Here is a 24,220-nt window from a genome sequence, read left to right as displayed (position 1 = left end):
CTTTCCTTCTTTAAGACATTGATTAAAGCCCATCTCTTTGACCAAGCTTTTAGTGACCCGTCTTTAATATATATGGCTTGGTGTCAAACTTTGCATGTTAGTCTGCAGAAAAAACACATGACCTATATCCACTTTAAGGGTGCTATATAAATGCAAGTTGTTTTTGTTGATGAGCTGTTGGCATCATTCAGAATTGAGGAAAGTTAACTTCTTTGCTTTGCTGATCATTATAAGGTGTTGAACCCCACTTTTTTGAGTTTGGAGATTTTTTCCCCTTTGCTGTTATGAATTCAAGCCATTCAAAGTCACTAATTATGTATTAGGAATAACTTGGAAATAAAATAAACCTTGGCGTTTATTTTTGTAGAATACATGGGCATAAAACGAACCAAGTAGCAAACCTTGAACTTTTATTGTTGAATGTTTCTGGCGTTTGAATGAGAATTAATGTTGCAAATTTTTGTAGAGTGTGTAATGTTGTTGATTTTCCCTGAGTATTTGTCCTGAGCTGTGTGTATGAATTTACTCTGAACTGATTAAAACAACTGTGATTAATAGCAATTAATAGTTATTAAAATATAAATACTTGTGTTTGTGGCTTTAATGAGCATATGCATGTGGAAAATAATTATTTAAGTTCTGAACACAATCTTATATGTTGATTCTGCTCTGGACTTATAGCAAGATATTAGTATGGGAAAATCTAAGATGCATGAACCAAATGCTTAACCGTCCTCGTTGTTTACTCTTTTGTTTGATTTAAACTCAATCGTGGAGCAATCAATCATGCTGTAGTTTTAAAATGGGATTGAAGCTAGGTAAATTGCTAAAGCTATTTGCTAAAATTATAATAAATGGTTTCTTGCAGTTTTGACAAGCGGAAAAATGTGGTGTGAGGTTAATATCCTTTAAAGGGCCCTATATAGTAGGTGCACCTATTCCTATCACCTAGGCTGCCAGGAAAACCCAGGGCAGTATCTGATACAATCATTTCTTAGGAATATAAGCAAAGGCTTAATTATTATTTTCCTTTAGATTTGCGGGGTTGTCTACTTGTTTAAAAGCAGAACACAATTATTTATATATACATCTTCATGAAAGGTGACAAGAATCATGGTTATGTAACCTGACTTTAAAAAAAATGCTGCTTGGACTTAATTCAACACCCCCTACAACCTTATTATTTTCACAAGCACATGGTATTCAATCATGTCATGATGTTAAATGTTCCTCTCATACAACTTGAAAGCCAAAATATGATGAATTATTTTGAATGTTCAATATGATGGCAAATATTTTCAATCTCGGGATAGACACAAAAGTTATGAATGAGCCTTAATCACTCAGTTTTCCTTTTGCAATGTTCTCTAGTCAGTGAAGGAGAGTTAATTCCACTCTTTAAACTTACAGTAGAAAACAATTACCAAACTCCTAATTCTCTACTCACCAGCCTGCGGATATCTCTCTCGCATTCTCTCTTTATTCTAGTTATCTCATCCTGATGTGACTGATAGGCGCTTCTAAGGTCAGCAGCCTTCTTCTTATCAGCCTGGATAGTATTGTTTAGGGTTTCTTCCACCTGCTTCTTGGCAGACTTCAGCTCGACTATCTCCTGCTGCAGCTTCGTGCGCTCGATGTCAAACGCTTTCCGCGCCTCCTCTCTGGCTTCATTGAGCAGGGCAGTTTTGACCTTGTCAGCTGCCCCATCCCTTAATACATTCACTGTGGACTGGAGCCTTTGGATCTCGCTGTCCTTAATTTTGATTGCACGGGCAAGCTCCTGCTCGTGCTGCTTCAGCAGGATCTCCCGTACGGTTTGCAGCTCCTTCATTTTCTCTTCATGAAGTTTGGACTTGAGGTCAGTGGTGAGCACCGTGTGCTTATGCTGCTCCAGCTCTCGCACTTGTTTCACTTCCTGCACCTTTTCCCTTTCCAGCTTGTTCACCTGGAGAGCAAAAGGAGACAAAGTGTTAAAAAGAAAATCAAGTACTTCCTTCTCATTGATTGAAAAGCAAAAATCTGCAGATGCTGGAAATTTGAAGTAAAAACAGAAAGTGCTGGAAATATTCAGCAGGTCGGGCAGCATCTCTGGAGGGGGAAACATAGTTGTTATTGAAACTTTAGCTCTGCATTTTATTCTACAGATGCTGACTATCCTCCTGAGTATTTCCAGCACGTTCTGCCTTCTCATTGGTGATGCCCTTTCTAAAAGTAGAATTAGGTGATGAGTTGAGGACTATGATTGGAGTGTCTTTCATGGCCCTTGAACAAGAGGCTGAAGAAGACGAGGAAAGCTTTGGATAGGCAATGTCATCAGTGACCTGTCAAAGTGAGGTGTAAAAATGACTGAAGCATCTTGAGTAGATCAGAATTACTCACTTTGTCCCATTGATGCCCTGGTGCAAGTGGGACAGGAATTTAGTAGTAGTGGTGTAGATAGTACTCCCAAGTACTTAAACTTCCTAAGAATGTGGGGGCCTTTCCACAGTTTAACCCCGCATTGCTATGATTGAAAGGGATAGCACCAAGCACGCTGTGGGTGTAACAGATCCTACTGCAAATGAACCTGAGTGAAAGGTATAATGGACTTCAAACTACGTTCTCTGACTTGCCTCAGGGAACAGTTTTGCAGCAAGTCCTCAAGTTCCACCTCCAGTTGGATTCCAGCCATTGTCCTCAGCTCAAATACCTAATTAAACTGTGGGATAGGGCATACTAATGAGAAAGCAGGAGGTGCTGGAAGTGCTCAGCAGGTCAGGCAGCAACTGTGAGGTTAACATTAACTCGGTCAATGCAACTATTAACATCCTTGAAGGCAAATCAGAAATTAATGAGGGCACACCTGCCCCACTCCGTAACTGGAGAGACAAGAGGTGGACTGATGGAGCTCTGCAAAAAAGAAAATAGAATTGGAGGGATCCCCAAACAAGGAGGTGGTAGGTGGGACTCACTGATCCCACACTTCCAGCAGTGAGGCAAACAAGGAGGTGGTAGGTGGGACTCACTGATCCCACACTTCCAGCAGTGAGGCAAACAAGGAGGTGGTAGGTGGGACTCACTGATCCCACACTTCCAGCAGTGAGGCAAACAAGGAGGTGGTAGGTGAGACTCACTGATCCCACACTTCCAGCAGTGAGACAAACAAGGAGGTGGTAGGTGAGACTCACTGATCCCACACTTCCAGCAATGAGACAAACAAGGAGGTGGTAGGTGGGGCTCACTGATCCCACACTTCCAGCAGTGAGACAAACACAAGAGCAAATAGACAATCAGTGCCACAAGTTTACAGGGCTAACCTTGTCCCAAGCTCCCTTTGTACACTCCTTATCATTGGAGGATAGAATTGGTAATACTACATGATTTAAATGGTGGGATTCATGACCTAAAACAATCTCTGCGCTTTCTTGTAAATTAAATCTTGAACAGTTCCTCACACTTCCAAAGTTTCACTTCAGAATTATGTTAGAATTCATGGAAAGGAAAGCATTTGAACATCAGGATCCAAAACATTAAGTCCTGCTGATAAGTTTCAAAGGCATTGATGAGTATTCAATAACCTGAAGTTCAAACACATACATGTGAATTGCAATTTAAATGCCTTTCAAAAAGTTCCTGTAAATAAACACCACGTGGTGATACTCAACGGGTTGGGCAGAAAACGTGAAGAAGAAAAACAGAGTTAAGGGTGACAGAATTGTTGAAATTCACTGACCTAGAAAATGAACGCTTCTTTCTCTACAGATGCTGGTTGATCTGCTGAGGATTTTTAGCATTTTCTGTTTTATTTCAGATTCCCAGCATCTGCAGTATTGTATTTTGTAACTACATTCTGGTGTCCATTTATCAAGTGAAAGTTTTAAATTGATGTAATTCAGCTCCCAGTACCAACGTTCCAATGTTGTAGAGTTCCCACAATGCAACTGGCATGAAGTAGCCTCTTGAAAATGCCTCTGGTGAGTTTAGACAGTAATGTGTACTACACCACCCTGTATCAATTGAGAGATTACTATACCCTTTCATTGATCCCAAATTTAGAATGAGTGAATGAATTTTGCAAGTAAAAACATGCAAGGCAGATGTGGAGAAGTCCACAACGCCGGTCTCATTATGCAGTAACACAGCCTTTCCATTCAGTTCAACAGACTGAATCACGATCCACATTAAATCACCAGTGGAAGACTAAAGAAATGAATAAAGTCAGTTTCCTGTCAGCATTTCCTGTTTTTATTTACTTTGATGTAAAATACATTTTGAGCTTCTTTTCCCAATTTTGAATTAGTCAGATGACATCAGTCTTCACCAGCTGAAAGGTTCAAATTGGTGAAACAAACATGATACATCCACCAAATGTAATTGGTTGTTATGACTACCAGCAGGTTTGTTGGAGGGAAGCTTAAACACATTTTCCAATGTAACTGGAAACAGCATATCCCCTCCCTACCACCGCCTGAAAAATAGACACAAAACACTCCTATTTCAGCAAATCAAGTTACACAGTAAAAAAGAAAACATGAATTGCTATTAAAAATCTTCCACTTATCTTACTACTGAAAGCCCCAAGTCGCAGTCACACAACAGAGGTGATTGGTCTATTAGCCAGGATTACATGCAATTCAGGAGCTCAGGACCAGTTACTTTAATTCCAAGTGGAATAGTAATAATGCCAGCAGCTATTTTTGACTCATGTGGACTTGACTCAGGGGAAGTTGGCCAAAATCTAATTCTAATTAGCATGCAGAAGCCTTAAGCTAGTGCACATCATTAATACTGAGTCCAAGATGTCAAACTAAGCTGATTAGAAATAGGCCAAAGAGTGTCGTGCAGACATTTTCCATGAGTCACTACAGTCAAAGCTATATTTTCCTTGCCTAATTGTAGCTTCAGCCAAAAAAATTGATTTACTACACCAGGGTAATGCATTATTTAAAAAAAGTGATCTAATGGATTCAGAAATAACCTTGTTCTATGCATTGCATATTCTATACATTGGAACAAAGGTTGAGAGGGGATTTGATAGAGATGTACAGGATCATGACTGCTTTAGTAGGGCTAAATAGAAGGAAGCTTTTCCTATTAGTGGATGGTTCAAGAGTTAGAGAACACAGACAAGTTCTGAGCAAAAGATACAAGGGATAGATGGCAGAAAACTTTATGCAGAGGCCGTACTAAACCACCTTCGTCGATCAAGAGATTACTATATCCTTTCAGAGATCCAAAATTTAGTATGAATGAATGAATTTTGCAAGTAAAGCATGCAAGGCAGGATGTGGATAAGTCCACCATGCCTGTCTCATTATGCATTGACACAGCCTTTTACGATCCGGAACTCACTGCCTCTCAAGATGGTGGAAATAGAATGTGAACAGACAAATGTATGAACTTATAAATGAAGATCAAGAGTGGGCTACTCAGTTCATTGAGGCTGCCTTTTAATAAAATTATGGCTTATCTAATTATAACCAGAGAGGAAGGGGGAAACTGAGGTGGGAAGATGGAAATTGGGCCTGAGAAAAATCAGTGGGGAGGGAGGGGATTGGGATGGAGGAGGGTTAAAAGGTACAGTGTTAGCAATGGAGCAGTCTGAATGAGCCCCATGCCATGACTGGGCTGTATGACTCTACCCTAACCCACGCTGTGATCTGACCCTGATTTACAATCGGTAGTGTAGCGGTTAGCGTAACGCTTCACAGCGCCAGCAACCCGGGTTCAATTCCAGCCACTGTCTGTAAGGAGTTTGTACATTCTCCCCGTGCCTGCGTGGGTTTCCTCCGGGTGCTCCAACTTCCTCCCACATTCCAAAGACGTACAGGTTAGGAAGTTGTGGGCATGTTATGTTGGTGCCAGAAGCGTGGCAACACTTGCTGGCTGCCCCCAGACCATTCTACGCAAAAGATGCATTTCATTGTGTGTTTTGATGTACATGTGACTACTAAAGAAATCTTATCTTATCTAACTAGACCTGTGCCAGGACTGACTCCCATGATGCAATCTGGCCCTGTTCTACGATTGGACCTTCTGACGTGATTGGTCCCCATGTTGGGCCCCAAGCTGTCAAAGGGCCTGTACCCATGAAATGGCCCCATAATGTTATCCAACTCTATATTGTGATCAGGCCCCGTGCTATAATGGGGCCCTGTGCCTTGATGATGCCAAGTGCCATGATTGGACCCTGTGCTATACTTGGGCCAAGAGCTACAATGGGCCTTATGCCACCATTAAATCTCGTGACTTGGTTAGACCTCACGATGCAATTGGGCTGCAACTAGAAAATAAATTTCAAACTAATTTCTGGACTTTTCCTTCAAAACCAACACACAAAGTGCTGGAGGAACTCAGTGGGTCAGGCAGTATCTATGGAGGGAAATGGACAGTTGATGTTTCAGGTCAAGACCCTTCTCTTGTGTCCCCATTGTCCTTCAAAATCATTACCACTCATGCTGCACATTTAATTGCCAAATCTATATAATTTACATCACCTTGTGGCAGTAGGAATGGACACTGCTTGTTGAAGTGGTGCAGCCAGTCCGATTCATACCCTCGTCTAACGATGCTTCAACTGAAATGTCCTCAGTGACACACTTCTTCCCCACTGTCCCCTGAGCCCCAACTCCACAACTTTGACTTTGGCCTTAACTAAAAAGATAGGACGGTCAAATCCAGGGGACCCAAACAAATGGGGCTGATGGACCATATTCATGTGGGAGGATGGGCATTTCCAGAGAGTACTGGGTATGTGCAGGGGCATCAAATGGCAAATGATGCCAAAAGCATTTCTCTGAAAGAGATCCTGACAGGTTGGTTGAAGCCTGCTTTTGCCTCTGTTAAAGGACTCCTGAGCTGGTACCAGAGCTTCCAAAGCTTCTATCTTCCTGCACGTGGGTAACTTTCCAATGTTAAAGATTGGCTCCACCCTGCTCTTTACTCTGGATCCTCAGCACTCACTCCCACTGTCTTCCTGACCAGACTCCATCAGCTTTCAAGTCATATCCATCTTCGACAGAAATAGTAAAAGATGGACTGAAACAGTATTTTAATTCAGGGTATCATTATTCTTTGACATGTCGGGAAGTCTTGATGAGGTTCAAGTCTGCCTGTTTTAGTGCACAATCACAGAAGTCACCCATCACATCTAAAGTCAAATTACTTCACACAATATGAGCAAGGTAGAAATATCAGGGTTTAATTTGTAGACTTGTAATTGAGCTTTGGATGACATACATCTATTTCTTTCCGCTTCTCTGTGCCACTTTCAATACCAGAAGTATCTCAAACTACTTTCCTTTTCATTTGGAAATATCACGAAAGCACATCAACAGCAGATGTCACAGTATAACCCATGTATTACAAACCAGTTATTTGGATTTTTCTGACAAGAGCCTTACATTGAATTCATCGCAGCACTGCCATTGTTGAATTAAACCTGAACTTCAAGTATGCCAGAGTTCGTAGTCTCAGCCAGTTACGGTGACTATGAACTGCACCATCCAGATACCCTCTGTCACTGTTCCACCAAACTGCAAGCTCGCTCCATATATGCACCATCCTCTGCGTGAAGGACTTGTTCCTTAGGTCCCTTTTAAATCTTTCCCCTCTCACCTTAAACTGATGCGCTCTAGTTTTTGATTCCCTTTCCCTGGGAAAAAGTCTGTGTTCATTCACCCTATCAATGCCCCTCATGATATTATACACCTAGTTTGTACAGCAGCTTATTATGCAGGTGCAATGAGATGCATTCAATGCACACAGTCCAATTGTCAATAAACTGCTTTCATCAGGCCTACAAGTACAAAGCTATACCAATACTAAAACATTCATGTGTGTACCCTCACAAACAATGCCAGATGCTAAGTGAAGTGCAAGCCCATAACAGGAACCTGCTCTGGCACCAATTCATTCACACTTTCTTCAGGTATGTTAGGCAGGAGTAATTGAACAAAAGGCACATGTTCTTCATTGAAGGGAGGAAGTTGATTTCAAAAGCATGTTCTTAAACTGAACTACCACTTTTCACATCCTGAATCATGAACAGTTACAAACATCTGGCTGTAGCAAGGTATGTTCTACATTTATTCCCTGTATCTCAAAGCTTTCAGCTACTTTGAGTGATCACACATGTATCACTTACCATTTCAGTAAATCTCTACTAAAACTCTGAGGTGTTGACACTCTTCCCAAAAGATGGTGTCTGGAATTGGGTGCAATAAGCCAACTGTGTTTTACAAAGATCTGACAATGTATGTGGGTGATGTCGCAGTTCAACAGCAAACAGTGGTAGGTGGTGATGGAAGTGTGGGCCATTGGACAGTATGTGAGCCAATGGTACAGTTTGTGGGAGATAAGGTTTGAAGAAATATTCACTGACCTTGGGGCCTTTGAACTTCCTGTGGCATATATCTATGTCCGTGAGACCTGATACCTGCATGACAAACTGCAGTACAAACTAAGTATAAAATCATGAGGGGCACAGAGTGAAGGCACACAGTCTTTTTCCCAGGAAAAGGGAATCAAAAACCAGAGGGCATAAGTTTAAGATGAGAGGGGAAAGATTTAAAAGGGACCTGAGGTGCAACTTCTTCATGCAGAGGATGGTACATATATTGAGTGAGCTGCCAAAGGAAGTGGTAGAAACGGGTACAATAACATTTGGACAGGCACATAGGCGCCAAATGTAGTCAAATGAGATTAGCTTAGATAGGCGTCTTGGTTGACATGGATGAGTTGAGCTGAAGGGCCTGTTTCTGTGCTGTACTACTCTATGACTCTTTTACTGCACCATGTTTTATTTCAACTGAGGACGCAGCAACTGTGGACAAGCAGTGACGGCAACATTTTGTTTGTTTTTTGTTTACAGAATTTGAGCTTAATTTGTTTGCTGCAGCAGGGAGAATAAGCTTACTGAAGATTTCCTAACGTGTTTGGAGAAAACTTTAGGCATCCTGGCTAATGGTATTTGATGTGGTTGCATTAGATAGAGCTGCCTTGTGCATGGTTTTGGGCCTGCAGAAATGGGCATAGAACAGGACATAGGGCTGGGACCTCTGTGCCTTGTGACTGAACTGTACAATGCAGGAAATGGTTCTATCCATTGAGTCTATGCTAGTTCTTGGAAAGAGCTCTCTATGTTGTCTCACTCCTTCCTTTATTAACTTTGTCTTGTAGAGAAGAAAGACTTCAGCTTATTTATCCAACTGTTCAGTCCCCCATCTTGATATCATGCAGTGTATATCAAATAATGACCAAATTCACAGTTGCACTGGAGAACAGGGTTAGCTGGTTATGAAAGGTAGCTCTGGCACTGAGCCATGACCAGCACACCATAATAAAGGCAACAAATTTTATTGTGCCTTAAGTTTTACGTGAATAGCCCTAAACAAATAATAATCATACAACATATTTGACCTATCAGACCTTGGATATCTCCCTGCAATCCAGTTTAAAGCCGCAAATATTGGAAATTATTTTGCCAATATGTGCTTATATATAGCTGAAAGATCAGATAGACAACAGCAGGGTACATTGGCTCCAGCAGCATAAAGCTTCCAAAGAAAAGATCAAGGGCAGTCAGGTTGAGCAAGTTTCTGAGTGATAATCCACACATCGAGGAGCCCGCAGTCCCTGGGATGGCCTTTCCTTGCCCCTCACTGGGTCTGTACTTCGACACGATAGTCACAGACCAATCAGTACTCCAGCTGACAATATTGTTAGCTCTGCCACCCTATCAATCCTTCAGTCGAACTAAAGTAATGACAATAAAAGTGTATGAATGTGAAAAGGAAGCCTGGATTATAATACATACTGAAGCAATCTGATTTATCTTACACCTCTGAGATTTGGTACAATTCAAATCTATTTTTTGAGACTGCCCCCCCCCCCCCCACACCAGACCTTCACCCCACTACATTTGACAGTGTGCAATATCGGTAAACAAGTGAACCAGCTTTATCAGGACTGTTCAAGTTAAAACAAATCTTCTTTCTCCCCTCTTGCAACTACTGGTTCACGTTCAGCTACAGTTCCACAAGCAGCAGCAGCTCCCCACCACTTTGTATTTTTTCCCACCTTAAGCTCAACAAATGAAACTTACACAGAAAGGACATTGGCTGATTGACCCCACTGGATAATGGACGACAAAAGAAAGTGAGCTACACACTGTGCACCTGATCAGTTGCAAGTTTCAGCCCCATTTTACAACATAGAAGAGAATCATGAAAAATTTCAAAACAGACAGAGGCTATTCACCCCATTGTGCTTGTTCTGGTTCTTTGAAAGAGCTATCCAAGTCACCCACATCCTTGATCTTTACTTTGTTAAGCCCAAGCAGTGTTTTGGTAAAAGGTTCACAATAATATTTTGTTGATACTCCATAGGGGTCCTCTTACTCTTCCCACAGATGCAGCCTGAATTACTGAGTATTTGCAACATTTTCTGTTTTTATTCCATCAGGGTTAAATTGCCTCACCCCTGAAAACAGGTACAGGGATCAGCATACACAGTGAACCTGCTTCTGTTTTATGTAATGCAAGCAGCATGTCAATTTCCTACTGCCTGCACATTATGGAGCTGTTCCTCAATTTACAAAGAAATTGTTGCACTAAGAAAGAATTTGTAAATCAAAAAGGCTGAGCAAAAGGTATGATGGGCTTTATCCAAGGGCAGCGAGTGATACCAGGTTTGTTAGAAAGAAAAATAGATCCCTATATTGAAAATATGGCCTTTTAGTAAAAAATTATATCAAATATATATTAAATCAAGGAATACCTGTAATGATTTTTGTATATAGTCAATGTTCACCACGATTACTGTGTCAGCGCAGTTAGTCCTTCAGCCAGCCTTAAGATGGCCTCCGTGCCTTAAAACTAGCTTACACTGAAAGCTCACCTGCACAAGATAAACTAAGCTGTGCATTCAAAGGCTTGGCTGCACATATTAAAAGAAAAATGAAGATCACTAAAGCAATCAGTAAATAGATTAGCAACAAATATCCATTACAAGCCCACAGACTTCCAAAGCTATCACGACTATAGTTGTTCCCACGCTACCTCCTGTCAGGACACCATTCCATTTCTGCAGTTCCTCCATTTCCATTTTATCTGTTCCATCGATGAGGTTTTCCACACAGGTATCCCTGATGTCTTCCTTCTTCCTGAGCCATGGCTTCTCCTCAACTATAGTTGATAGCTCTACGTTCCCATGTTTTTGCATCCCTTTGTTTGTGTTCTCTAACTGCCCTCATTTCATGGCTTTTACTTTTATTTGTTCATGTTTCCTCTCTAACTACCTTCATTAAAGAGCAACCAGATAACTTCATCAACACCTTATACCCACAACAATCCTAGCCTCACTCTATCAGAGGTATTCCCTTTGCCCTTCCCATCCCCTCCTTATCCTCTCTGCAACTTTTCTTCCTTTCCCAGTTCTGATGAACTGTCTTCAACCCTAAATGTTAATTTTGTTTCTCTTCCCACAGATGCTGCCCGACCAGCATTTACTGTTTTTATTTCATCTTAGGAGAGAGTTGCATTATGATCTAGGAGGTGCCAGATCATTGGGAGAAGACCATTGCAACAGTCTGCAATGATTAATACCGAGAGAGAATGTGCACCATTTTATGGGCTGTGTGCTGGAGCTCCTGTAGAAGAGCTTGAACAGAAACAAGATGCCTTTGGCTCTTAGGAAGGCCAGAATGCCCTCCAGACATGTTCAGTGTAGAAGTTAGTGGAAGAGGTCAACACCAGGAGTTTAGCTCCAAGAACATGGAGGCAATGCAAAAAGAAGCTTTAATAACCTCACAAGCCATCAAAGTCAGTGAATACATCCACAAATGTCAAATGGAAAGCAGCTTCTACAGTTTCACAGCACTCTAGCAGTTTTACAATGCATCTACCACTTAAAGACCCTCCTCCCCACCTCTCCTCCCTCTTCCAGTAACTCATCTTGCTCTGCCTGACCCTGTTTTCATTCTTCCAGTAATTTTCAATGCCAAGAAGACGGCCTTCTGCTCATCGTATGTCAAGGGCTATGAAGCCTTTTAATCAGCAAGAATGTTTAACAGCATCTGCCATACAACTCCCTGTATGCGACTAAAACTTCAACTAATCATACAAAGCAATCAAAACTCACAGAATTAGAACAACAGCCAGAAGAAATAAACCAGAAACCAATATGTAATTAGTCATGATTCCCTTAAGCAACTCTTTTAAGCGGCACTGATGGGAGATCCCTTATGCCTTTAAGCGCATGTTCAGATTAAAACATAGACCTTCAAGGTGGCCATGTAGGGATCAAAGCAACTTTGCACACTGAATGACATTATATCTGGCTTCTCTGCATGCTTCAGTCAAGAGCTAATTGCACGCAAATGAATCCTTCTACCAATATGACATCTGGCACATTTTACATTGTGAATGCCATTTTAGAACCCCAATTTCATCCATACCACACTTTTAACCATTTTATATTAAATAAAACCCCTTAACTTCTGCCTTTATCCTTGAGGCAATGATTTTAAGACCATGCCTCGTACTTACCAACTAAGTGGCTAGTATGAGAGTAATTTCTGAGCCTTGTGAAGATATCTTCAATGGACGTATGTGAATCTTGTAGTCCTGTGAAGAACCTGGTCAGCAGACAGTTATTGACAATGCTCCATATGATTTGAGTTTTGCCTTGGTTACTGTCTGGGCTGTTCCAAAGACCCTGATGGTGGAGTTTGGCAATGCACAGGCTTTGCACTGACTGCAGCCTATTCAGCAAGAGTCACTGATGCTTTAGGTGGCTGAAGCCAGGAGTGCAACGTGTAGGGTCTGTGAGTGGAACTTGTTTGGTCATAATGCTGACCTCCATTCCTCATTTCAAAGGATCGACACATGGAGTTCTGCTGAAGTAGCCTGGACCACAACAGGTGGTAGATGTGCACCTGTAATGTAAAAGATCAGCAGTGTGTATTTTCTCCAGTCATTTTCCAGTTGCAACTTCCTGTCCAATGTGAAGGGGAACAATGCTGCTCAGGATGGGAGACATGGAAGAGGCTCACTCAAAAGGTTCTTGAGATGATGAGCATCATCTACTGTAATACATACTGATGAGTTTGGTGTGGGATGATCAGTGGCAGATTAGTTTTCCAGTAGAACTTGCCGTTCTCTTGACTGAACTCATAAAGCCCCTCATAATCCTGAAAATCCATATCGAAATTCCCATGGGGAGGAATTCACCCTTACTGGTCCTAAACTCCCCTCGGTATATGTGATTCCATTCACTCTAAAGCAATTGAAAGTCGAGAGGTAAATGCAAGCAGCTCCCAATACTCAGCACTGGAAATCAAAAGCAATTTTTTCTCCTTAATGTACTGCTTCAAGGAGAAGAACAAGCTAAGAACTTACCATCACCTCTCCTCCCTCATCCAATGAACACACGGCATAAAATTACTAACTTGAATATAAAGGATGGAATACAGGTGGAACTGGATTCTGTTCCCCTTCCTGGCCCTTGTTCAGTAATTCAACTAAGTCCTCGGTAAGAGTGGATTAGAATTCAGTTCCGTATTTTGGTGCACCACAAATAATCACAAGATCTTATACTTGCGAGCAAAATCCTACACTAAAGGCGCACTGATGCAAAATAGGTCTCAAGCTCCCAGCAAAAATTTGCTGTCATTCATAATTGTTGCCTCATCTTTCACAATGTTGCAGCTTATATTAAAAACAAAAATGTAGAATACAATCCCCAGTGTACTTACAAACCACCAAGCTTATTTTGTTTTTCTTAGGTAAAACATCATCTAAATAGAGATGGAAGCCATTTCACTCCCCCAGGTCTAGAAAGCTTCGAAGATAAAATGGGGTTTTATTACAGCTACCAACATTCTGCTAATTCCATTACAACCCAGTCAAATACTTTAACTCAACTCATATTCATCCCCAGTGAGAGATAGTGCAATGCAAAAATGCTGACAGAAGCTTTAACTCAATCTTATAAGCCATTTGCATCTGAACTATTCAATTTCTGCAGGATAATAGAAAACAATGGCAGCACAGTGGTGTAGCGAGCAGAGCTGCTGCCTCACAGCTCCAGTGACCTGGGTTTAGTCCTGACCTCCATGCTGTCTGTGTGAAGTTTATACATTTTCCTGTGACCACATGGGTTTCCCAGGTGCTCCAGTTTACACCCACATCCCAAATACAAACAGGTTGGTAGGTTAGTTGGACACCATGAATTCCCCTAGTGTAGGTGAATGGTAGAATTGATGGGAATGTGGAGAGAGTAGGTTAGAGAGAAAATTAGTGGGAAATGGTATTGACCTGTGAGCTAGCACTGACTCAAGTAGACAAATGTCCTCCTTCTGTGTCATAAGGAACTATAAAATATATGAAAAAGGAAATTTGGAACAGATTGTAGAAATGACTTTGAATTATAGATCAACAGAGCACAAATAAATTGTTCATCACAACAAGAACATTCTAAAAAAAAAAGAAAATCTGAAAAATGTTCAGCCTCAATAATCCACTCCCTCCAAGTTGGAAACTAATTGGATGCAATGTATTTGTGGTATGCAATGATCTGTTTTGTCAGTTCAAGTTCTTTGCTTGCTTTGATGAGCAGTCTGTGTCGGGCTGCTTTTTGACAGGCACTTCCACTCCATGGTAGATGGAGTGAAGGTATTTGGTATTGGTATATTATTATCACTTGTACCGAGGTACAGTGAAAAACTTGTCTTGCATACCGATCATACAGGTCAATTCATTACACAGTGCAGTTACATTGAGTTAGTACAGAGTGCATTGAGGTAGTACAGGTAAAAAAACATTAACAGTACAGAGTAAAGTGTCACAGCTACAGAGAAAGTGCAGTGTAGGTAGACAATAAGGTGCAAGGTACAGTGAAAAACTTGTCTTGCATACCGATCGTACAGGTCAATTCATTACACAGTGCAGTTACATTGAGTTAGTACAGAGTGCATTGAGGTAGTACAGGTAAAAAAACATTAACAGTACAGAGTAAAGTGTCACAGCTACAGAGAAAGTGCAGTGTAGGTAGACAATAAGGTGCAAGGTCACAAGGTAGATCGTGAGGTCAGAGTCCATCTCATCGTATAAGGGAACTGTTCAATAGTCTTATCACAGTGGGATAGAAGCTGTCTTTAAGCCTGGTGGTATGTGCCCTCAGGCTCCTGTATCTTCTACTTGACGGGAGAGAAGAGAGAATGGCCTGAGTGGGTGGGGTCTTTGATTATGTTGGCTGCTTTACCAAGGCAGCGAGAGGTAAAGACAAGAGTCCAAGGAGGGGAGGCTGGTTTCCGTGACACGCTGGGCTGTGTCCACAACTCTCTGCAGTTTCTTTCTGTCCTGGGCAGAGCAGTTGCCGTACCAAGCTGTGATGCATCCAGATAGGATGCTTTCTATGGTGCAGCGATTAAAAAGAAAAATGTAGAATACTATCCCCAGTATACTTACAAACCACCAAGCTTATTTTGTTTTTCTTAGGTAAAACATCATCTAGATACAGATGGAAACCACTTCACTCCCCCAGGTCTAGTAGCTGTCGTCTATCTTTGTCCAAAAACAGCAGCCAGAAAACTTTCAGTCCTCAGATTGTAAAACTAAACACTGCCCTTTACCTCTCTTGAACCTGTTTGGCATGCCCTTCACAGGGATCTGGGAAAATCAGGTGTAAAAGGTAGGGAACTTCTAATCCTGGCATTTCAGTGTTTGGTCCCATCCAGAAGACTCAAGTGTCTTCTGTTACACAAATGTTACACAAGTAACATTCCTCCCACTCCTGTACCTGCTGTCGTACCTACTGTGCCCTTCCCTCCCCTAGGAAATCTCAGGGCAATGTGAAGGGACTGAAGAGCTTCCATCTGTTACATTTAATAGTAATCCCATGCCAGCTTTGCTTTGTTTCGTTCACATACTTTGGCAAATACAACAAATGGATTTTGAAATGGTAGATAACAATCCAATTCGAGCCGAGAAGTCCCTTTGCATTTATAAAACAATTCTTTTATGGTCTAAGCAATAGCAGTACTAGAATTTATCGGAACATGCAAAATGGATTTTAGCAGTTGGCTCATTTTACATATTTCTGTGGCTATGTCGAGCATGCCCGGTGTTTTTCATGGTTTTACATCTGAAATCTGGTGAAGGGTGGTTTCTTTACCCATGTCCTGTGCAGCCATTTGATCATTCTGATCACTTTTATTAGCTCATCTACAATAATAATAGAATCCAAAATTCTAAATGTATCATCGAACTAAATGCGCAATGATGTAGTTGCTTCACATTGTAGTCCACTTCTGAAATCGAGTTCCACTGAACTAAACGAATCCATAGCTCAGGAGCAGAGTACAATGTAGCACAGCTACCATATTGCACATGAGGCACAAAATGCCATCTCCTGCTAGATTCTGCTTCATGTCCCTCTCATCCTCCTCAAACCAGTGCTTGGAGCTCCATTAATTTTGATGGGAGCCAACTTCTGGGAAACACTTAGCTCTGCACAAACGGGAATTTTCAAGCACTCATGGCCAGAGCCCAGCCCACCTAATTACTGTAAGACAGTAAAAGCTTTTCTTTTCCTTACATTGTGTCTATGGCTATTGAGAAAGTGAGATGGAAGGGACTTTTTTACTGGTCTGAACAATGATACTTTCTCAATTGTTTTAACTGCCTGTAAAAATTGTAAGAGAGGCAGGATTTTTTTAACTCTATACATAATGAACAGATTATAAAGAGTAATATAACCTGAACTGGCAAAGCTAAGATGACATTAAACTACCTTTAATGGTTATCACCTCAACCATTTCACCGCATTACTGTCTCAGAAGATTGAGACATGAGAATTGAGTACAAAAATCTAGGCTGACATTCCAGTGCAGTACAAAGGGAATGGTACATAGTCAGAGATGTCATGTTTCAAATGAGGTGTCTATCCTCCAAAGTGAGCAGAAAAGACTCCATGGCACCGCTTCAAAGACAAGCAAGAAAGTTATCCCAGTGTCCTGACCAACATTTAACTCTTAACCAATACAACCAGATTATGAGCTCTCAGTCACATCGTTGCTGTGTGGACAGTAGTGGTCATGTTCCCCCAACAACAACACTGTCTTTGTTTTAAAAAGTACTTCATTGACTGTGAAACACTTCAAGGATCTTGAAAGACAAATAAAAGATTTTTTTTTCTTTAACACACACCACAGCATTTCAGCTGTTCTATGCACAAAACTGTGTAACCTCTGGTATTGTCCAGTACTCATCACTGTTCTTACCTTGCTCTTTTCCTGGTGAAGCTCTATCTGAATATCGGTCAGCTTGGCCCGGAGTTCCTCATTGGCAGCTTGTAATGCATCTATTAGTGCCTCAGGCTTTTCGCCCTTTCCTCGTCCTTTCTTTGACATGTTTTTTTTTCAGCAGTTCTTCTGCAGATGTGATGGGGAATCAATAATTCCTAACTGTCAGGGTTTCACACCCTATGGATATCCTTCCCATCATCGGCTCCATTCTCTGGACCCTGGAGAAAATACATTCAAGACAAAGTAGAAAGTAAATTCAACCTCATAATTCATCACAGAACAGCATCTCACACAGCACAACACATCATCTCAGTCGTAATATATTGCTGCAGTTCCTCAGGGCAGGCTCCTCGCCTAACTTCCTTCAGCTGCCTCATCAATAGCCTTCTGTCAGTAAGGAACAGGGTCTTACCAGGGAGGTGTACGGACAAATTTGATATACCAGCAGGCGATGAGAAAACATAATGCTCAAGGTAACCAATTCATAAAGGCTGAGGTAACAGACTTGGACTAAGAAAATACTGTAATGAATAGTAAAGTTCTTCCAGGGTTGGTGGGGGAAAAAAATCAAGTATTTACAGTGTGACTAAGAACATTTCAAAATAAAGTCTGGAAAATCAATCCACTAAATGGGTTTGGGATCATTAAGCAGCTGGTTGGAAGATGTGTAGGAGCACACACAAACACATTCTAAAGAATGTCAAGCAAAGTGTAATTAGGAAAAAGACACCTGACAACATTCCTTGAGAATATCATTTCATGCATCTCTATAGAACTCTCGTTAAGCCTCATTTAGAGAACTGCATGCAATTCTGGTCACCTCACTATAGGAAGGATGTCGAGGCTTTAGAGAGGTTGGAGAGGAGGTTTACTAAAATGCTGCCTGGATTAGAGGGCATGTGCTATCAGGAGAGGCTGAACAAACTTGGGCTCTTTTCTCTGGAGCATCAGAGGCTGAGGGGTGATCTGTTGGAAGTGTATAAAATTATGAGGGGCATAGATAGGGTGGACAAGCAATATCTTTTTCCCATTATTGAGTGATCCAATACCAGAGGGCATGCATTTAAGATGAGAGGGGGTAGGTTCAGAACAGACGTGAGGGGTACGTTTTTTACTGAGAGAGTGGTGGATCCCTGGAATGCGTTGCCTGATAGGTGGTGGAGGCAAATTCATTGGGGGCTTTTAAGAGGGGCTTGGATGGGCACATGAATGAGAGGAAAATAGAAGGATATGGGCATTCTGTAGGTAGGAAGGATTAGCTATGTTGGCACAATATCGTGGGCCGAAGGGCCTGTTCTGTGCTGTACTGTTCTATGTTCTATCTATAAACATTTTATCTTAAGAGAGCTGCATTTGATAAACCTGTGAGATAAACATCTCTGGACACCCTGATCTCCAAAGTTGTAGGATGACCTGTGTCAGCTGACACATGGCCTGATGCAGGAAAACCACTGTGTGTTCAAATATGATTGGTTAAATGCAAGTTAACCAGAATGTAGTGAATTTACATAGACGTACAGGTCTCTGATGTGGCAGTCTTATCTGGAAACAGCACCATAAGAAGGGTCAATGAGACTCAGGACAATAAGGTAATATTTTAAATGACCAAAGCAGTGATACCCCGCAGATAAACTTACCTAATTGTTTCCATCATTGGAATGGAAGGAAATATATGGTTTAAATTTACAGCTGATGATTACTGAGTAATAATCGTCCATGGGATGAATACAATTCTGGAGAAAGGTATGTACAAAAATGGGATTTAATGTTAAACTGCTGCCATACTTGAATCTGTATTTGCATTTCAAATACATGGCAACTTTTGAAGTAACATCTCATGTAACCTTTTGAAGACGGCTTTGTTTTGCCACATGAGTGTGACATGGGTAATGTGTTGACACTTGTGAGGATAGATTTTTTTTACATCAAAATCTGGTTTTACGGAGATAAAAGAGATCAGATTGAATTTCACTAAAACTGGGGTTCTTAATAATCCATCCCTGCAGCTAAGTTATTAGTGTGATTTCCACCAGTTGAGAAAAATAACAGTTATGTCCCTATTCAAGTCTGGGGCAGAATATACTGGCTTCTTGGAGATGCTAATATCAAAACTTCCAGTTGAACAATAACCTTTCTATCATTCATCAAATGCCCAAAACTATGGGAATCAGACTCATTAACCATTTGTATGACAATAACTGGGGATATTCAACAGAATCAAAACATTTATGCCTGTCTTTGACATATTAAAGGGCTATTCAGTGACTTGTGGGACCAGAAATTAACATGATCAAGAAAGATGACCCCACTTTGTTACATATGTGACAGGTAAATTCAAAGACAAATTGTGAAAGCCTGTGATTGGTCCAATGAACTACCTATAGGAACTTCAGGGTAAGAAAGTTAAGAGCACAATGTCCCAGAGAAGAACGGTACTGTAGGAAGGTCCTTTATTGTAGTCATAGGGACTGGTATCAATACAATGCCGGTGGATGCTGCCTTAGTCAGTTGGAAAAGGACTGCTTGACTTAGGTGAAGTGACCACTTGTTCTGGGCTTGCTTGTTACTGCATTCAGGTGCTGGGTCATTCAAATTGGCTTGCCTGTAGAAAGCAGAGGGTTGTGGTGGAGGGAGTGCATTCAGATTGTAGGGCTGTGGCTAGCAGTGTCCCACAAGGATCAGTTCTGGGACCTCTGCTTTTCATGATTTTTATTAATGACTTGGATGAGGAGATAGAAGGGTGTGTTGGCAAGTTTGCAGATGACACAAAGGTTAGTGGTGTTGTGGATAGTGTGGAGGATTGTCGAAGATTGCAGAGGGACATTGATAGGACGCAGAGCTGGGCTGAGAAGTGGCAGATGGAGTTCAATCCGGAGAAGTGTGAGGTGGTACACTTTGGAAGGACAAACTCCGAGGCAGAGTATAAAGTTAACGGCAGGATTCTGGGTTGTGTGGAGGAGCAGAGGGATCTGGGGGTCCATATCCACAGATCCCTGAAAGTTGCCTCACAGGTGGATAGGGTAGTTAAGAAAACTTATGGGATGTTAGCATTCATAAGTTGTGGGATCGAGTTTAAGAGCCGCGAAGTAATGATACAGCTCTACAAAACTCTGGTTAGACCACACTTGGAGTACTGTGTCCAGTTCTGGTCGCCTCATTATAGGAAGGATGTGGAAGCGTTGGAAAGGGTGCAGAGGAGATTTACCAGGATGCTGCCTGGTTTAGAGAGGATGCAATATGAGGAGAGACTAAGGGAGCTAGGGCTTTACTCATTAGAGAGGAGGATGAAAGGAAACATGATAGAGGTGTACATAATATTAAGAGGAATAGAGTGGACAGCCAGCATCTCTCTCCCAGGGCACCAATGCTCAATACAAGAGGGCATGGCTTTAAAGTAATGGGTGGGAAGTTCAAGGGAGATATCAGAGGGTTTTTTACCAGACAGTGGTTGGGGCATGGAATGCGCTGCCTGGGGCAGTGGTGGAGGCAGGTACATTGGTCAAATTCAAGAGATTGCTAGATGAGCATATGAAGGAATTTAAAATAGAGGGATATGTGGGAGGAAGGGTTAGATAGTCTTAGGCGAGGTTTAAAGGTCGGCACAACATTGTGGGCTGAAGGACTTGTATTGTGCTGTACTGTATGGTTCTACGATCCAAAGAATCTACAACCAACCTAAATCAACCAGCAGAAGGAGGCTGTATGTATCGTCAACCTAGGGCATAGTTAATTCCACCTTTTGGGCACAGTTATTTCCAGATTGGACACTGGATTTTTTGCCATCTTTGTTAAAATCTGTTTTATTGACTGATAAAAACTGAGCTTTATCAGTCTTTAACTTGAATTTAACTGTCTTTGTTTGAATCATTACCTTTGTAATTTTCAGGCTCAAGCTAAATACGATGAAGAAAGATCTTACACTTCCATTGGAAGGTCAAATGTGAGGCAGTTCACTCATCAGATCAAACATTAAGTTCCATCCATAAATCCGCAGACAATGAAGCAATCCAAAACCCCATGCAGTAAGCTCTAAACAGCATCACAATCTGCATTGTTAAGCAGCAAGAAATACTCACAACTATTTCTGTCCTGCTGTTATCAGACTCTTGAACGATGATAACAGCAGGACAGAAGCGTCCGTGAGATGAATTCTTGATCTCCTAATCTACTTTATCACGGCTCGTGCATTTTACTTGTTCACCTGCACTGCACTTTCTCTGCAGCTACTACAGTATATTGTGCATTCCATTTTCTTTTTACTACCTTGATGTACTTACATATTGCATGATCTGCCTGGATGGCACTCAAACAAAGGCTTTCCACTGTAGCTCAGTACACATGACAATTGTAATTCCAATTCTAACCAATTGCCCCTGACATTCAAAGGTATTTCATTGCTGAGTCCCTCCACTATCCATGCACTTCGGGGGACTGTTGACCAGGGGCTCCACTGGACCAACCACATAAATATGGACTACTTCCATAATAGTTTAGAGGTTGAGTACTTGGCAACAAGTGGCTATATTTTGATGCCATAAAGCCTCTCACACACATGAAATAAAGGCACCTACATAGAGAATGTTTAAGTATAAGGCACAAGGGCATAGTGGTAGTGTTACTGAACAAGTAATCCAGAGGCCTAGATGAGTGAGCTGGAGAGATGGGCTCAAATCACAACACTGATCCAGGAAATTAAAATTCAGTTCTTAAATAAATCTGGATTTCAGAAGTCATTATCAACAATGGGGATCCATGAAACTACCAGCCTCACAAAATGATATCCTTATGCATGGGTCTCAAGCAAAGTTGTTCATTCTTAGCTTCCCCATCAAATGGCCGAACAAACCATCCAGTTCAAGGGCAATTAGAGATTGTCAACAAATCCCGTAAAGGAGTAAAAGAAATATGCACCTACAGTTAAATCGATCACTTGTTCTCCTTTGAGTAACCATACTGAGGCTGCATCTATTAATAGAGTGGTGCCAGTGATGCCTCATGTGGAAACACTGCAATATGGTGCTGGCTGGCATAAAAAAGTTTCCACCTCCTTTGTCCTCTGTCTTGCGCCTGCATAATGCTGTGAACTGTTTGCCCCTTTATTGTTATAATTCAATTTATCTATGCAACCATCACTTTCTCCAAAGTTGAACTGTCAAGTCCTGTGTGGGCTTTGTATTTTCTTACTTTTCACATTCAGTTGGTGTTGAGAGAGCTGCCAGTGTTAATTATTTTCTCTTCCACAAAATCTCTGTTGTAAAATGAAAAATGTGCTTTGATGGATGGGATTAAAAAGTACCACCATTAAAGTAATCCACTAACACTACCACTGGATACAAGAATAAGGAGTGCAGCTGTATGTTTAGCAAATAGTTAACTCCCTTGATACAGATGAAAAATGCCTCAGGGACAGAGAGACCAGCAAATTTGTCAAACAAAGCAAAAGCCAGCTCTTAAAATATTCAGTGTGAGGAGTGCTCTGAATTAAAGCTAAACCACACAGGATAAGTCTTTTTCTGATTCATAAAAGCAGGCTTCTGTGCTTGCAATTTAACTCCTTTAACATATTCTTGGCTTTATTTCCTTGATCTTGTGTGTAAATGAACTGATCATCTAGCTTTTCAAAATCTGCAGTATAATATTCCCCCAATACCACGATGGCACAACACTTCCTGTCTAAAGTGGATCTTGCAATTTGTGACACCATTTAAATCTAAGCCTTTCTCTGCTGGACTTTGAATTACTGCTGGAATATTGAAAGGATGAATGCTTGACACAAATATATGTCTGAAATTTCTGCGGAGAGTTCTCCTGATCCAACAGCAGATTTGTCACAAATTCTGAAGAAACATTATTTAATTTTCTTCTATGCCAAGCCTCCTCCCATTTTCTTATATACCACTCATAATGCATTTTACGGAGATATTGTCTAAAAATACACAATAAAAAGCTGCCTCTCATCCTCCAACTACTGCTGCAGTGGAAACCAACAATGTAGTGTAGCAGTTAGCATAGCGCTATTACAGTGCCAGCGACCCGGGTTCAATTCCCGCTGTTGTCTATAAGGACTTCGTATGTTCTCCCCGTATCTGCATGGGTTTCCTCCAGGTGCTCCGGTTTCCTCCCACATTCCAAAGACGTACGGGTTAGGAAGTTGTGGGCATGTTATGTTGGTGTCGGAAACGTGGCAATACTTGCGGGCTGCCCCCAGAGCACTCTACTCAAAAGATGCATTTCATTGTGTGTTTCGATGTACATGTGACTAATAAAGATATCTTATCTTAAGTCCAGGCTTTGCCCTATCTCCTGGATTAACACTTCTGTATTTACTCTGTATCTTCAGGTTAACGTCACGCTTGTGTGGACCTCGTGTTGGCAGATCAGAAGGACTCTTGCAAAAGTTCCACTCCAAACTGACAATCAATGACCTCCCGAGAAAAAAAATCCATACAATCTTCATTCCAATCCCATGTCAGAAACTACAATCTGTAAAATTGTATAAATTGTTTAAAGAAAAATCCTGATGAGCTAAAGCAGCAGCCAATGGTATGATACTACCTTACCCCCTCCTTCAGTCTAACGTCTTGGGCCACATCAGGCTATGAATTATTGTCATTCCACGCTAAACAGCCCTTGGAGTCCAATGGTGGTGCACAGACTTACTGCAGTTCTCTCGCACTTGCACTAAACCTGTGCTAGTTTAGACCTGGCACCTGAACAGTGAGCCCATTCATAGGATTGCAGAGGAATGGCTGCAGGGGCAGAAGATTAAGTGTAAAGTATGCTACTCCTTTAAACCAGCTCAGCTTGATTTAACAATTTAACTGTTCAAAAATGTTTTAAGTGATGTACTTTTTAAAATTTTTAAATGATTTTTTAAAAAATTATTTTTATTGCTTAATTGGTTCCAAACAATTTTCGTTATTTTCTAAATGT

General features: G+C 41.3%; 1 protein-coding gene across 1 annotated transcript in view; it reads right to left on the bottom strand.

Moving 5' to 3' along the window:
* The window catches only part of LOC127582551 (janus kinase and microtubule-interacting protein 1-like), a 183,999-nt gene that overhangs the window by 121,744 nt on the left and 38,035 nt on the right, over positions 1-24,220 (bottom strand). The window contains 2 exon segments of the mRNA XM_052037908.1: positions 1,448-1,945; positions 17,264-17,505. Of these exon segments, the coding sequence (XP_051893868.1) occupies positions 1,448-1,945; positions 17,264-17,392 (627 nt within the window). The 5' untranslated portion in view covers positions 17,393-17,505.

The sequence above is a fragment of the Pristis pectinata genome, chromosome 2, assembly GCF_009764475.1.
Source record: "Pristis pectinata isolate sPriPec2 chromosome 2, sPriPec2.1.pri, whole genome shotgun sequence".
In the NCBI taxonomy this organism is placed as follows: domain Eukaryota; kingdom Metazoa; phylum Chordata; class Chondrichthyes; order Rhinopristiformes; family Pristidae; genus Pristis; species Pristis pectinata.
This window is presented reverse-complemented; position numbering and strand designations above follow the sequence as displayed.